Source organism: Labrus mixtus, chromosome 4 (genome assembly GCF_963584025.1).
Source record: "Labrus mixtus chromosome 4, fLabMix1.1, whole genome shotgun sequence".
NCBI lineage: Eukaryota > Metazoa > Chordata > Actinopteri > Labriformes > Labridae > Labrus > Labrus mixtus.
This window is the reverse complement of record NC_083615.1, coordinates 31,401,760-31,421,558: the sequence shown is the minus strand read 5'-3', so window position 1 is coordinate 31,421,558 and position 19,799 is coordinate 31,401,760. Positions and strand designations below refer to the sequence as shown.

The window sequence follows — 19,799 nt, the reverse complement described above, 5'->3', positions numbered from 1 at the left end:
CAAAGCTTTTTAATTAGTCAAAAATAAGTAAACACCCTTGACTTTAGGATGAGCCATCAGACATTTCAAAAGTTTTACAGGAAGAGAAAATACGGTTATTTTGTGGTAAATATACTCAAATAATGATTCATTGAAAAAGTATTTGGCACATGAAGGCTGAACATTTAACACAGGTACGCTGGAGTAAATCTGATCATTTGTAATTTTCATTTCATGGGAACAAACAATATATGTAAAAAAGTGGGGGGAGCCAAAACAGCAGCATGAAAGCAAACAAATTCTCTCTGTTTGTCTTTTTAAAAATGTATTATTATTAGGCAGGTTTTTATAGCCTATACATTATAGTCATTTCTCAATGTAAATCTGTTCTTTGTGTGAAATACAGAAATGTTTACTTTGAAACACTACACTGTCTTAAAGATTAGAAAACCACATCAAAGATTCCTTGAGTGGGCTATTACTTTGGCTTCTTAACTCTTAGCAGTATTTCCACTATGGTGTCCCTGTTCTACCTTACATCCTGAAGCGTACTCTGCCATGGATCCATTCACACCGTGCTTCTGTCCTTTGCTGGCTTGTGATAGGCTACCTACTCGGTTAGTTTAAATCAGGTTTTAGCTTTCCGTCTCAAACGTAACCTAAGGCTGCCCAAATCCAATTTGGCGAAAAGGGAAATGTTTGTTGTGCCTGAAAATTACAATTAAATGCATAAACAGCAGCATGTTTTCAGAATCAGAAACAGCAAATGTGTTCACACATACAAGTAATTTGTCTAGAATGTTTCCTACAGAACAAAACTTGAATGAGTTTTACTGTGGGGACTGTTCATCTTTGCTTTCCATTGTTTAACAGGTCAAACACTGCTTTGCACAAATAGGCCAGTTGTTGTATTTAAGAAGAACACTTGTTTAAATGCCACTAAAAGTTTTAACTGATCACAACATTTCGACCAGAGGTCTTCTTCAGGTGATCATTTTGGTTGTATTTACACTTTTTTTTAAGTGCATTGTAAATGATTGGACACACTTGACAGGATGATATATTCTCCTGTGTTATGTTATGCTTGTGTGGCTGTATCTGTGTAAAAACTTGTTTAGGTGGAGCATTAGTTTCAGTGTAAAAAGACAGAAACAAATACAAGAATTCATAAATGTTTATTATGAAAAAAAAACATCCAACATTTTAAACTGAAGATCTAACATTTCAGATCACTCCAAGAAGAAAAGCTAAGACCTAAAACAGGGGGTGAAGAATGACCAAACACAGCGGAAGGAGAAACCTGGGGAGTGCTACTATATCAGAGTTTAATCTTTGGATCTTAAAACAACACCGACGTATAAATAACTTAAACAAAAAAAGCAGATAAACAGTTAAGGTAACAAAAAAAGAAAGACAATGTTGATGGTTTATTGTTTTACCTTAATGCCTGCATTAAGAAAACGGAGGGATGGAGTATGAACTAAGATGATGATGATGAACAAACATGGTGACAGGATAATATCAAGGTGATCAATCCTTACTTTAAACTAAATTAGAAATAAGTTTGTCTTTACAGTGCTCACTATCCCCGTATTTGAACACTATTGATGTAGAAAAAGATTGATTTTCAGGGTTTTACTCTGCATGGTATGATACTTGTTAATGAGGGAAAACTTGATTGTGAACGTTATATTTGTAGAACAGACATCACCAATTGATTAATGGATCACATTTCTAAGCCTGGCCCCAAATGCTTAATCCTAAAAAGTCTTACTGTCCCTTTCAGCCTGCATCTCTTCTTTAATTGAACTGGTTCAGACCCCGTGTTGTGTCAGTTTCCAAGCAACTTAAACAACCACTACACCTATAAATTTAGGCCATCATTCATCAACTTGACATCTGTCTCATCCTGGGCCACAACTCAAGTTTGTCTTCCACATGAATTAATGCTTTCTTCTGTTCGTCTGCGCACCTCACTCACAGTGTCAAGTCCTACTTCCCTGCGGTGTTCTCTTCTTCTGGGAGAATGAGGATATGAAATGTCAAAAAATAAAAATCCACCAATGATCAACAATTTGAAGTTTCTCTCAGACAGGAAGTTTTGAAATTCAGGATCTGAATAAGCTTTGTGTCCCTAATCTCCAAAATCTCTGCGGGTGATTAATAAGTCTCTCAATAAGAAAATTACATTTTCTATTAATGTTCAGCTTTGTCCACAGGGGGCGCCAAAATCAACACCAACAGAAAGTTCCTCACAGGAACTTCAAGGAAACTTTAGAAAAAAAAAAGTTTGATCATTGAAGCTTAAACAGTTCTTCTGATTTCATCCCTCACCGTGAGGTCTTTGATTTGATACAACTTCTGTCATCTGTCACACCAGGCTCTTGTGATCAAGCATTTTGAGTTTCACTTTTTATTTCAATTTCACGTTTTTTAAGCAACATTTTTCACTCCAAAGACTATCAATGCATCAAAACATCACCGGTCCTCTTCGCTCACGTTAAGCTCATTACACTTTTTAATCGTTGGACTGAGAAAAGTAAAATCATGAACAAACAAAAAGGTATTTGTCGTTAATATAACAATAATAATAATAAAACCGTTGAGTGCATTAAACTTAAAACACACCGGAAAATGAAATGAGCTTCTTGTTGCACAATATAAAAACATTTATATTGCGTAATAACAGGACTTAAGTCAATCCACATTCAATGCTTTAACCCAGGAAGTGGATTTCCTTTAAAAACAAATAAGAATAACATTAATAAAAGGAACACATGAATCAATGAAAAACATAACAAAAGTCCCAAATCTCTGGAGACATGTCTGTAACATCTAAACAGAAAATAGCCTACACTGCTAATACTAGTTCATAACAAAGCTGACAGATGAACACATAGATACATAAACAGAAGATAAGTAGGAATATAAAAAGTAAACATCCTGACTTTCACACAAACAAAACAATAAGAAAACTAAACATCACATCTGATTTCACGAGTGCTGTAACAGGAAATAGATTTCAGACTGCTTTCAGCGTCCTCTAATGATGAGGAATATCTGAGTGATGGACCCTGTGATGGATTCTAAATTGAATTGGTACCATGGACAGTACAGTCTCTTATCTAAGCTGGTGAATTATTAATGGAGATTGAAATGCAATGGTTGCACAGCAGAAGTGATGGAGGAGATAAGAGGCTGCTGATGTCTGTTGTGTGTACTTTGTAGAGTTTCAGGTTCTTGTGTATTGACTGCTTGTGTGTTTTCTATCATTGCTGTCCAGTCAAATCCATGAATGGCCAACCTTAAAAAGATGCAATTTTTTCTGATTACAACATTTTTTTTAAACGGCAAATGTGTAGATGGATGTTTTTTTCATTCAGTTTGAGATGACTTAGGAGCTCTGGTAAAGCATCCAACCTGAACTATTTTCAGTGGTGTGCACAGCTTCTAAAAACAAAGGGTGACCACTTGGTTCAATTATGTTTGGTGGTAACACCAAAGTGAAATGTGAGCTGATCATGAGTCGTCTGATTAAAAAAATATCCTGGTTTTAAAAAAGATGACTTTTTATTTGATCAGGCCTGTTACTGTTTGTGTCCACCACATCGTCTGTATAAAGAATGGACAACGGAACACCTTGACTCAAGTGAAGCCAAAATAATTAGAGCTCCCCCTGCTGACTGGCTGCAGCATAGGTCATAAACTCCGCCTCCTCCAAATTGATCAAATTATCAAATTAAAATGTGTTTCAATTAAATTTTTCTCAGGATTCTGTCTTCATAGTCAGTTATTATCATTTGTGTTAAAGATGTTTACAAGAGGCTTCCTTTTTATTTAATGCTAGCTCTGCTGACAGATGAGGCACCTGCGACACTATTCCTCCTATTAAACTTTCCATAACTGTGAATGTTTGCTTCAAATGGACACAAGTATCTGTTCTAATGTGGACTGAACTGAGGGATTTTTGCCATCTTATCAGTAAATTAAATATGTTCTGGTTTGTGGAAGTTAACTCGAGCTCCATGTGACCTTACAAGCGCAGATGTCAGGTATTTTTGTCTCCATCTCTTTTTTTACAACAGGAGGAGGCGGAGCCAAATAGTACATTCTTTATACAGTTTTTCAGTATATGTTGCCTCTCCATCACAAAGCCTCTGATCACCCAGTTATTCCTCATCAAAGCGCTGACAGAGAGTGCTCTCTTGATAAATAGGCTGCATAGAAAACAATAAAGTACATAGGTCGACCTGTGTTTGGTTTCATGCAGAGGAAGAATCCATGTGGGGATCAGGACTGATTGTATCACATAGTGCATAACCCCTCAAAAGACAAAAGGACGTTTTGGATTGACCCACATCGCACCCTCAAATCCAAAGATGGCAGAGTTTGTAACAGTTTTCTTTGTCCCGCCTTGAGGTTGTTGCTACATAACCTGTGTGCGGCCTATGGTCAGGGCATGTCATCATAGTCATGTTTCAAAGAGATCACAAATATCACAATACAGCAAAAACCTGGCACTATTCCTTCTGATTGCCCTCCCACCTGCCCATGTTTTAAATGCAACAGTTAACCCCCCCTCCCCCTTCCAGCATAATGAACTTTGGTCTAAGAAAACAGCAGGTTTCAGGAAGTGAGCTAGGCATGCTTACAAATGTGAAGTGTTGCACAACCCTGAACAATGCAGAATCTTTTCCTTTTTTCTCACCAACGGTCAACCCCTCACTTTTGATTCATGCTCCAGACCATATAACCCCCCCCCCCACTTTCCTCCTCCTCCCTGCCTCAAGCCCTTACAACCCCTCTTCCTCTATTCATTAATAGAAAATATACTTTTGGTACTTGAATCTACATCCATCCATCAAATCTTTGAAGACCTGGACAAAAACACATCAACCTTTCTGCTTGATTTGACCTCTACTTTAAATATTTAGAGCACTTTTTTCCACTCAAGAAATAAAGTCAACTCTGGATCTGTCACATTTATCATTTCTGGTTTAAACTGCAGCTCGTGTTTCTTCTTCTGTATCTAAATAAATTCAGCTACGTACTTTTTGTCCAGGTCTGTTTTTTCTGCTTTCCTTAAAATCCTTATTTTCCAGGCTTGTTTCACTTTCAATTCAATCAAGTCCTACGTAGTATCGTTCGGCACATTTAAATATAAAAAAATGTTTGATGTATGAAAAAGATCATGTCAAACCTTTTAGGAAAAAATACAGCATTGTTTTTTTTTTTTTACTTTGGTGGATTGATTGTGTTGAAAGTGAATGAACAGCCAGCCCCGGTTTTCTCCTTTACCTCCCTGCACTACTTCTTCTTCCCCCTCTTCCTCCTCAGCGCATCTTGTGTTCCATGTCAGCGTTGGCCATGTTTGAGCCAGGGTTGGGGTCCTGCTGTCGTCTGGACTGGGGAGAGAGAGGGATAGAAGGATGAAAGAGGTGAGGGAGACAGGAGGAAGGAAAATGTAAAGAGAGTCGGAAAGGGATGGGAGAAAAAGAGAGAATACATTAAGTATAAGGTATTTAAATATTAACAGGGGAGGATGCATATTAGAAACACTTTAATTTTTACAATTTACAATTTATTAACCAAATGTGTCAAAAAAGGTCTATTTTACAACTTGGTACTGATAAAGGACAAATAAATTAACATGCAGTCCCATAAACCGCCACCAGAGGGAGTCACAACATTACATCACAACATGCTCAGAGCTGCTGTTTATATACTTCACTGATGTTGATATTTTCGTCAAGGTAGACAGGGAGACAGACAGTCAGACTGACAAACTGTTCTGACACAGATTAGCTTGAACACACACGCACACGCACGCACACACACACACACACACACACACACACACACACACACACACACACACACACACACACACACACACACACACACACACACACACACACACACAGACCAAGTGGATCATCAGGTCGTCATCAGAAGCCATCAGCATGACAAGATTTTCAAATATATGACATGACTGGGTGTAGTGTTAGTGTGTATGTTTGGAAGCCCTCAGCATGACCTGCTCCCGCTTTAAAAATACTTATGGTTATATATTTACACTTAAGTGATAGCCGAGGGAAATTGGGGGGGTGGGGTTGGGGTTACAAAGTGTGCCGAGAGGTGAGGCAGAGAGCAGACTAAACAGAAATGCAGACAGAGAGAGTAAAGGGGGTTGCTTAGTTCAACTGGAATGTAGTTTGTGTCATCTCAATGACTCACCATAATAGCAACGTAACACACACACATAGTCACATGTACAGTATATGTCATACTACCTTTTTGACTGCACATAGCCAGACTGACTCCAGTTTCTGTCTGTCCCCGCTGCAAATCTTTCTGCTGCTTTATCAAAATGGCTGCTGTCAACGATACCCAGCTGGAGTCATGATAAACTGAACCCTAAACTGATCGATCTTTGCTTCTGTCTGTCAGACCTGCATCACATCCATGACCGACGCCAGGTGATCACATAATAACGCTGATTTGAGAAGGAATGCTTTGAAATTACACATTATTATATCTATATATTTATGCCTTTATTTGAGAGACGGGAGCGTTGGATATCGAGGATGACACGTTCTTTTTTATTAGCCCCGGCTGTACGCTTAAAAGACTATAGCCTCTGTACATGGGGCAGCAAACTAACCACTAAACCACCGGCACCCCTGAAGTTGCAAATTATTACCAAAATCTGCAGTTCATTAAAAAATGTTGCTGATTGATTGGTCTTACTGCTGCATGAATAGTGATATTATCAGAGACATTCTGTCACTGGTTAAAAGTCAACATCTGTGTTACTAATTTCCCCAGACATTTTAGATGATAAGCTATTTCTTGAGGATGCTCTATATCTGTAGAGAGAGGAACTATTTTTTTTTGGGAAACAGCATTTACAGACCCACTGTATACCATCGCTCAATGCACAGTTCTAAAAAAAAAAACGGAAAATATAAGACACTAACTTATTTAGCAGCTAAAAAGCAAGATATTTCCCTCAGCACTTGGTGTAGACATAACCGAGAGCTCCAAAGGACTGTATATTCAACCTATAGTTTCACCAAGTGACCAAGTCTTAATTCTTATTTAATGCTAAAGATGCTTAGCAACTACTGGACGTGTAAATCAGGATTTTTTGCACCACTCATTAAGTCATTATAAGCATGTTTGCATCTTGATTCTGCTGCCCCCTATTGGCACAAAAATGAGCTACTCTTGGTATAAACATTCGTTAACCCCCTATAGCTGCCATGTGTGGATATATTTATAAGAATTATTTTAATCTTTCATTATTGAGCAAATATTCACTTATTGGTTTACTCTTGGTTTTGTGCTGTTTTGAGGTTCGAGTGATCTAAAATATACTCAGAAATAGATTTGGACAAAATTAAATCCACAACAAAGAGAAATGAGAATATGAATTGCATCGGTAGCACTCTTAATATGACCAAAATATCCTCTTTTTCACTCAGCTCTGTCGCCCCTCGATCACGACTGTTGTTTGTGTTGTTAGAAGGGAGTGGTCTAATCCTACAGGCAGAGGAGCTTTCTGTATTGATCCACACACAGATGGAAGCTGGGCCACTATATGCCGCTTAACCACAACTCAATACTGGAGAAGAGTGTTTGTGTGTGAGTGTGTGTGTGTGTGTGTGTGTGTGCGTGTGTGTGTTGGTTGGGGGTTGGGGTAAACTTATTTGCTGTATCTGCGAGTTTGTGCTTATATGTGATGTAGAGTATCTGAATTAGTCTCTGAATGTGTGTGCGTGTGTGTGTGTGTGTGTGTGTGCGTGTGTGTGTGTGTGTGTGTGTGTGTGTGTGTGTGTGTGTGTGTCAAAGTCAAAGCAGGGGGTCTTATTGCGATCAATACTAATGATATATTAATGCTTTCAGTGCCAGCTCATCATTCAACACCAAATCTCTTTCTGCTGAGCACTCAGAGACTCGTGTGTGTGTGTGTGTGTGTGTGTGTGTGTGTGTGTGTGTGTGTAGAGTTTAAAGGAACACCTCTTGTGGATATATTGCTCCTCCATCCATCATCCTGACAGGTGCTTTGTGACCTTGAATATCTCTAAAGATGTTAAATGTTTTATATTCAGTGTTTCAGTTTTTCTGATAAAGTACAAACGCCTCCTCATTAAGTAAAAGCAATGGGTTGAGTGATATAGAGATCACCATGGCAACGGATAATGTTTAAAATCATCTGTAATTGTGGTTTGAGTTTGATAATAATGGCTTTAATGTTGGCGCAGTGGTTAGTGCGCGCACCCCATGTCTGGATGCTATAGTCCTCAGAGCGGGCAGCCCGGGTTCAAATCTGGCCTGTGACTCCTTTCCCGCATGTCATTCCCCACTCTCTCTCTCCCTAATTTCTGACTCTATCCACTGTCCTATCTCTACATTAAAGGCACAAAAAGCCCCAAACATAAATCTAAAAAAAAAAACAAAAAAAACTGTTGCATATTTGAATGGTGAATTTAACGCATTGTACATTTGTATTATGAGCCAAGGACATTGCCTTTTTCATAATCATTGTGTACTAGACATTTCTAATCTCTCTCTCTCTCTTGTCCTATCTCGCCCACCTCTGTCTGATGATCAGTTCTGGATTCACATCAAAAGAACAAAAAAAGTCTGTAAATATAGTTGGAATAACTGAATTTGATTCAACGACAGTAGAAGTTCTGATGTGTTTTTAAATTAAATGCAGTGGAGTATAAAGAGATAACGAAACCAACAGCGGGTGAGTAAAACAGACTCAATGAGAGGTGGAGTGCAGACCACAGAAATGTGGAGGCTTCATTTGTGCAGCTATTGAGAAATACTCGTCAGTCACACCCACAGAGAAATCTCACAGTGGATCTGCAGGATCCCACCCAGACAATTTGGTACGTATGGACATACTTTTACAGATGTATTTGTAAAGCCTGTCTCATGGTCTTCATGAAATTATTATTTTTTGTATTATAAAGTTAAAAGTTTTTTTTGTTTTTTTTTACATTAACTCAATCAAATGTTTGCCTGAAGGCTTAAGGCCCACCTCAGCTCTACCTCTTTGCCTGTTTCTAGATAGCATTTTCAAGATGGCGATCGCCATCATCTGGCTTCATAACGCCGAGACTACGTCCATGTTTCTACAGTCTGTGGGTTTCTTTCTTGTTACGATTGTGTTCTTTTATAAAGAAGGTTATGGAGAGACCGAATGATAAGAAATGTTTTTGATAAAGACAACATGGTCAGCTTAAGAGCAAATATCTCCTTTTACTTTGAAAGAGAGCCCGGCTAGCTGTTTCCATCCTGTTTTCAGTCTTTGTGTAGACTGAACTAGTGTCAAGGCCCAGGTGCCATACTTAATACACAGAAGTAAGAAAGTTAAATTCATATAATATTCCTCTTATACTGTAGGTATTTTCTCTGTGAATTCCTTAACAGATTTTTTTTAAACGTTTAGTATAACCTGGTGAAAGAAGGTGTTCTTATTCTACACACCTGGTGGTTCATGACATTCATATGAAATGTAAGATGCAGGATATTATCTGAAGAGAGAATCTGAATTCTGAAGTGCTCCATCTGGAGCGTCTGGGTTTTTCCAGGAGATAGTGATGGTACTTCTACTGATTCAGAAAGAGACACAAGGTTTTATTTTTCTCGCCGAGCCTCGGGGAAGAAACATGAGATCAGTCAGATGAAAGACGACCTTCAATAAAAGCCTCTCTTTCTCTTTTCGTTTCTGTCTGTCCTCGTCTGTGTTCCTCAATCCCCCTCTGCTCTCCTTATGTGCTAAGTTCCTGCCTTTCCTTTCTGTGTAGTTTATACAAGCCCCATGTGGTCTCAAGCTGTGGTAGGTCTAGGCAAGCAATGTGAGTGTGTGTGTGTGTGTGTGTGTGTGTGTGTGTGTGTGTGTGCGTGCGTGCGTGCGTGCGTGCGTGCGTGCGTGCGTGTGTGTGTGTGGGTGTGTGCGCATGTGTGAAAGTCATGGTGCAAACTAGCTATGAAATTGTCAAATATCACAGACATTCGTGTTTCTCATCCCACACAGAATCCAACAAACTGTTGCATTAAAGTCATAACATTCAAGTGTAATTCATGAACACACAAACACACATCTATACACTGATAACACACACACAAACACACATCTATACACTGATACAACACACACAAACACACATCTATACACTGATAACACACACAAACACACATCTATACACTGATACAACACACACAAACACACATCTATACACTGATAACACACAAACACACATCTATACACTGATACAACACACACAAACACACATCTATACACTGATACAACACACACAAACACACATCTATACACTGATACAACACACACAAACACACATCTATACACTGATAACACACACAAACACACATCTATACACTGATACAACACACACAAACACACATCTATACACTGATAACACACAAACACACATCTATACACTGATACAACACACACAAACACACATCTATACACTGATACAACACACACAAACACACATCTATACACTGATACAACACACACAAACACACATCTATACACTGATACAACACACACACAAACACACATCTATACACTGATAACACACACAAACACACATCTATACACTGATACAACACACACAAACACACATCTATACACTGATAACACACAAACACACATCTATACACTGATACAACACACACAAACACACATCTATACACTGATACAACACACACAAACACACATCTATACACTGATACAACACACACAAACACACATCTATACACTGATACAACACACACAAACACACATCTATACACTGATAACACACACAAACACACATCTATACACTGATACAACACACACAAACACACATCTATACACTGATACAACACACACAAACACACATCTATACACTGATACAACACACACAAACACACATCTATACACTGATACAACACACACAAACACACATCTATACACTGATACAACACACACAAACACACATCTATACACTGATAACACACACAAACACACATCTATACACTGATACAACACACACAAACACACATCTATACACTGATAACACACACAAACACACATCTATACACTGATACAACACACACAAACACACATCTATACACTGATAACACACACAAACACACATCTATACACTGATAACACACACAAACACACATCTATACACTGATACAACACACACAAACACACATCTATACACTGATACACACACACAAACACACATCTATACACTGATACAACACACACAAACACACATCTATACACTGATACAACACACACAAACACACATCTATACACTGATACAACACACACAAACACACATCTATACACTGATACAACACACACAAACACACATCTATACACTGATACAACACACACAAACACACATCTATACACTGATACAACACACACAAACACACATCTATACACTGATACAACACACACAAACACACATCTATACACTGATACACACACACAAACACACATCTATACACTGATACAACACACACAAACACACATCTATACACTGATACAACACACACAAACACACATCTATACACTGATAACACACACAAACACACATCTATACACTGATACAACACACACAAACACACATCTATACACTGATAACACACACAAACACACATCTATACACTGATACAACACACACAAACACACATCTATACACTGATCAACACACACAAACACACATCTATACACTGATAACACACACAAACACACATCTATACACTGATACAACACACACAAACACACATCTATACACTGATACAACACACACAAACACACATCTATACACTGATACAACACACACAAACACACATCTATACACTGATAACACACACAAACACACATCTATACACTGATACAACACACACAAACACACATCTATACACTGATACAACACACACAAACACACATCTATACACTGATAACACACAAACACACATCTATACACTGATACAACACACACAAACACACATCTATACACTGATAACACACACAAACACACATCTATACACTGATACAACACACACAAACACACATCTATACACTGATAACACACACAAACACACATCTATACACTGATACAACACACACAAACACACATCTATACACTGATACAACACACACAAACACACATCTATACACTGATAACACACAAACACACATCTATACACTGATAACACACACAAACACACATCTATACACTGATACAACACACACAAACACACATCTATACACTGATAACACACACAAACACACATCTATACACTGATACAACACACACAAACACACATCTATACACTGATAACACACACAAACACACATCTATACACTGATACAACACACACAAACACACATCTATACACTGATACAACACACACAAACACACATCTATACACTGATAACACACACAAACACACATCTATACACTGATACAACACACACAAACACACATCTATACACTGATACACACACAAACACACATCTATACACTGATAACACACACAAACACACATCTATACACTGATACAACACACACAAACACACATCTATACACTGATACAACACACACAAACACACATCTATACACTGATAACACACACAAACACACATCTATACACTGATAACACACACAAACACACATCTATACACTGATACAACACACACACAAACACACATCTATACACTGATAACACACACAAACACACATCTATACACTGATACAACACACACACAAACACACATCTATACACTGATAACACACACAAACACACATCTATACACTGATAACACACACAAACACACATCTATACACTGATACAACACACACAAACACACATCTATACACTGATAACACACACAAACACACATCTATACACTGATAACACACACAAACACACATCTATACACTGATACAACACACACAAACACACATCTATACACTGATAACACACAAACACACATCTATACACTGATACAACACACACAAACACACATCTATACACTGATACAACACACACAAACACACATCTATACACTGATACAACACACACAAACACACATCTATACACTGATAACACACACAACACACATCTATACACTGATACAACACACACAAACACACATCTATACACTGATACAACACACACAAACACACATCTATACACTGATACAACACACACAAACACACATCTATACACTGATACACACACAAACACACATCTATACACTGATACAACACACACAAACACACATCTATACACTGATACAACACACACAAACACACATCTATACACTGATACAACACACACACAAACACACATCTATACACTGATAACACACACAAACACACATCTATACACTGATAACACACACACAAACACACATCTATACACTGATAACACACACACAAACACACATCTATACACTGATACAACACACACAAACACACATCTATACACTGATAACACACACAAACACACATCTATACACTGATACAACACACACAAACACACATCTATACACTGATAACACACAAACACACATCTATACACTGATACAACCACACAAACACACATCTATACACTGATAACACACACACAAACACACATCTATACACTGATAACACACACAAACACACATCTATACACTGATACACACACACACAAACACACATCTATACACTGATACAACACACACAAACACACATCTATACACTGATAACACACACACAAACACACATCTATACACTGATAACACACACAAACACACATCTATACACTGATACAACACACACAAACACACATCTATACACTGATAACACACACAAACACACATCTATACACTGATACAACACACACAAACACACATCTATACACTGATAACACACACAAACACACATCTATACACTGATACAACACACACAAACACACATCTATACACTGATAACACACACACAAACACACATCTATACACTGATACAACACACACAAACACACATCTATACACTGATACAACACACACAAACACACATCTATACACTGATAAAACACACACAAACACACATCTATACACTGATAACACACACAAACACACATCTATACACTGATAACACACACAAACACACATCTATACACTGATACAACACACACAAACACACATCTATACACTGATACACACACACACAAACACACATCTATACACTGATAACACACACAAACACACATCTATACACTGATACAACACACACAAACACACATCTATACACTGATAACACACACACAAACACACATCTATACACTGATAACAACACACACAAACACACATCTATACACTGATACAACACACACAAACACACATCTATACACTGATAACACACACAAACACACATCTATACACTGATAACACACACAAACACACATCTATACACTGATAACACACAAACACACATCTATACACTGATACAACACACACAAACACACATCTATACACTGATACAACACACACACAAACACACATCTATACACTGATAACACACACAAACACACATCTATACACTGATACAACACACAAACACACATCTATACACTGATAACACACACAAACACACATCTATACACTGATAACACACACAAACACACATCTATACACTGATAACACACAAACACACATCTATACACTGATAACACACACAAACACACATCTATATACACTGATACAACACACACAAACACACATCTATACACTGATACACACACACACAAACACACATCTATACACTGATAACACACACAAACACACATCTATACACTGATAACACACACACAAACACACATCTATACACTGATAACACACACACAAACACACATCTATACACTGATACAACACACACAAACACACATCTATACACTGATAACACACACAAACACACATCTATACACTGATACAACACACACAAACACACATCTATACACTGATAACACACAAACACACATCTATACACTGATACAACACACACAAACACACATCTATACACTGATACAACACACACAAACACACATCTATACACTGATAAAACACACACAAACACACATCTATACACTGATACACACACACAAACACACATCTATACACTGATAACACACACAAACACACATCTATACACTGATACAACACACACAAACACACATCTATACACTGATAACACACACAACACACATCTATACACTGATAACACACACACAAACACACATCTATACACTGATACAACACACACAAACACACATCTATACACTGATACAACACACACAAACACACATCTATACACTGATAAAACACACACAAACACACATCTATACACTGATAACACACAAACACACATCTATACACTGATACAACACACACAAACACACATCTATACACTGATAACACACACAAACACACATCTATACACTGATACAACACACACACAAACACACATCTATACACTGATAACACACACAAACACACATCTATACACTGATACAACACACACAAACACACATCTATACACTGATACAACACACACAAACACACATCTATACACTGATACAACACACACACAAACACACATCTATACACTGATAACACACACAAACACACATCTATACACTGATACAACACACACAAACACACATCTATACACTGATAACACACACACAAACACACATCTATACACTGATACAACACACACAAACACACATCTATACACTGATAACACACAAACACACATCTATACACCGATACAACACACACAAACACACATCTATACACTGATAACACACAAACACACATCTATACACTGATAACACACACAAACACACATCTATACACTGATACAACACACACAAACACACATCTATACACTGATAACACACACAAACACACATCTATACACTGATACAACACACAAACACACATCTATACACTGATAACACACACAAACACACATCTATACACTGATAACACACACAAACACACATCTATACACTGATAACACACACAAACACACATCTATACACTGATAACACACACACAAACACACATCTATACACCGATACAACACACAAACACACATCTATACACTGATACAACACACACACAAACACACATCTATACACTGATAACACACAAACACACATCTATACACTGATAACACACAAACACACATCTATACACTGATACAACACACACACAAACACACATCTATACACTGATACAACACACAAACACACATCTATACACCGATACAACACACACACAAACACACATCTATACACTGATACAACACACAAACACACATCTATACACTGATAACACACACAAACACACATCTATACACTGATAACACACACACAAACACACATCTATACACTGATACAACACACACAAACACACATCTATACACTGATAACACACACAAACACACATCTATACACTGATACAACACACACAAACACACATCTATACACTGATAACACACAAACACACATCTATACACTGATACAACACACACACAAACACACATCTATACACTGATACAACACACACACAAACACACATCTATACACTGATAACACACAAACACACATCTATACACTGATACAACACACACAAACACACATCTATACACTGATAACACACACAAACACACATCTATACACTGATAACACACACAAACACACATCTATACACCGATACAACACACACAAACACACATCTATACACTGATACAACACACACAAACACACATCTATACACTGATACAACACACACAAACACACATCTATACACTGATACAACACACACAAACACACATCTATACACTGATAACACACAAACACACATCTATACACTGATACAACACACACAAACACACATCTATACACTGATAACACACACAAACACACATCTATACACTGATAACACACAAACACACATCTATACACTGATACAACACACACAAACACACATCTATACACTGATACAACACACACAAACACACATCTATACACTGATAACACACACAAACACACATCTATACACTGATAACACACACAAACACACATCTATACACTGATAACACACACAAACACACATCTATACACTGATAACACACACAAACACACATCTATACACCGATACAACACACACAAACACACATCTATACACTGATACAACACACACAAACACACATCTATACACTGATACAACACACACAAACACACATCTATACACTGATACAACACACACAAACACACATCTATACACTGATAACACACACAAACACACATCTATGCACTGATAACACACACAAACACACATCTATACACCGATACAACACACACAAACACACATCTATACACTGATACAACACACAAACACACATCTATACACTGATAACACACACAAACACACATCTATACACCGATACAACACACACAAACACACATCTATACACTGATAACACACACAAACACACATCTATACACCGATACAACACACACAAACAGCTTCTTTTTGACATAAACACACACAGAGGAAATAATGAAATAACAAAAGAACACACAAAATGCACACAAACAGCCTCACACACACACACGGGCACACACAGGGGGGTTTAGTGCATGACAGTGTGATAGATGATGAGAAATGAAGGACACAGACCCTGTTCTTTTCTGCTGGCTGTCTGTCTGTGTCATCAGTCCCAGATTTTAGAAACCACAGGGTCCTAAAAAATAAACAATTTGGGGTTCATTGGTCGGGCGTCAATGATCTCCCTAAAGCCTGGCTGGGAAAGTGAGTTGTTCTCATGCGATTAAATACATGTGGGACAATAAATTTGTGCGTCTGAGTTGGCATACATACGACATACTAATTTCTTCACAGTTACAATTCATCAAACTAAATGCAACTTAAGGAAATATTTTTCATGACAATATTTTTTTTTTCATGTAGTTTTGAAAAATCAAATGCCATTTCTCTTTTCCGTGATCTTCTGCAACAAATAAATACACACCTTTCCCTTCTGAGGCTTTTAGGGACATTTGACACAACTGAATCAGTCATTCAATACTTCCATAATATCAAATCAAAAATCAGATTAGAATTACCTTCAAACTGATCATGCACTAAACCTACAATTGAAAATGCATAAATACTCATTGAATTTACAATAATAATAAAAGCACACAACCACACATCACACAACCCTAAGCCATGCCAAGTAAGCAAAGAAAAACCTGCAGAAAATATGAGCCCAGACTGTCTTTGAATTTAGAGACAATTCTTGTAATGTGCCACACATGGTCAATGATAAATCATCTGTTGAGTTTTCTCTTTATTAAGTCAGACATTTCTAGCTCTAAACAATGTTAATCTGCAATGACTATCTGCAACTTTTCAGTTGGTTACATCTATATAGCGTTGCAGAGCCAGCCCACAAACGTGTATTTTCACTTGCTCACGGTGATCTGTTAAGAGAGGCTGAAAAAGTTCAGATTGTTGCATCTATGACAACACCTAACAAAGGATGATGGCTGTGGTCAAGTGTAAAACAACTATGAGGCTAGCTTAGCAAGGCTAAAGACAGGTTTAAAGTCGGAGCTGATTTGTCCACTTAGAGGTGGCAGAGCAGAATCAGATTTCAATGAACAAAAAACCAAAACAGGACCCTCTCACCTCCAAATCCTCCCTGTGTGACCGGTCTCTGTCTTCAAAGTCTCTGGTTCTGCGTCGAGCCTCTTCAAACGCGGCCTGAGCCAACGCGTCTTCTTGCTGCACACAAACACACACACACACACACACACACACACACACACACACACACACACACACACACACACACACACACACACACACACACACACACACACATTGACAGACTTTAGACTTTTATGAAGAGGAAATCCATGTGCAGAAATTGTAAACATTGCAGAGTAGATATTTGAGTTTGCATCCATTTTAAGTGCTGCAGTGCTTTGGATGGATAGTTTGCAAAACTAAAAAAGTTTTTTCATGCAGACGAGCCAGATCGTCTTTTTCATTCCACACACTCTGCTTCCTTGTCAAAGTCTTGCACCTGCCTACAGTCATGCTCGTAGGGTTTATATCACTAACATCAAATGAGATGAAGTCGGCTAAACAAAGTGGCCTGCAGCACTCCCTTCTCTCTTACCTAACTCCCCAGAGCTTTTTTTTTTCAGTTTCAGATTTGTTAGGCTTTCACTGCGACTGACTCAGGCGACATCACTTAAGGCGATTTATCAGACCTTGTGCAGCTCCCTCTGGAGCCAGCCTGCAGTGTAGTCAGTACTTGTTGCATTACCTGCGCCCTCTCATCATCATACTCCAGGAATCCCATCCCATCCAGCCTCTGAAGGTCGATCCAGCCCCTCCAGATCACACACACCCCGTTCAGGATCATAGGGGCCTTTAAATGGACCTGCAAAGAGGGAGAGAGAGAGAAGAGAGACAGAGAGAGAGAGAGAGAGAGAGAGAGAGAGGGAGAGAGAGAGGGAGAGAGAGCCGGAGAGAGAGAGAGAGAGAGAGAGAGACAGAGAGAGAGAGAGAGGGAGAGAGGGAGAGAGAGAGAGACACAGAGAGAGAGAGAGAGAGAGAGGGAGAGAGAGAGGGAGAGAGAGAGAGACAGAGAGAGAGAGAGAGAGAGGGGGAGAGGGAGAGGGAGAGAGACAGAGAG

General features: G+C 38.2%; 1 protein-coding gene across 4 annotated transcripts in view; it reads right to left on the bottom strand.

The window, feature by feature from the left end:
- Positions 1-1,138: 1,138 nt before the first annotated feature.
- Positions 1,139-19,799, bottom strand: part of cbfb (core-binding factor subunit beta) — a 49,564-nt gene continuing 30,903 nt past the window's right edge. Inside the window, exons 4-7 of one of the 4 annotated variants that reach the window (XM_061036905.1) lie at positions 19,428-19,544; positions 18,782-18,877; positions 17,768-17,831; positions 1,139-5,384 (exon numbers count right to left, since the gene is read on the bottom strand). In XM_061036905.1, the coding sequence (XP_060892888.1) occupies positions 17,802-17,831; positions 18,782-18,877; positions 19,428-19,544 (243 nt within the window). In that variant the 3' untranslated portion in view covers positions 1,139-5,384; positions 17,768-17,801. The remainder of the gene's footprint in view (positions 5,385-17,767; positions 17,832-18,781; positions 18,878-19,427; positions 19,545-19,799) is intronic. The other 3 variants (XM_061036906.1, XM_061036903.1, XM_061036904.1) reach the window with 3 other exon arrangements.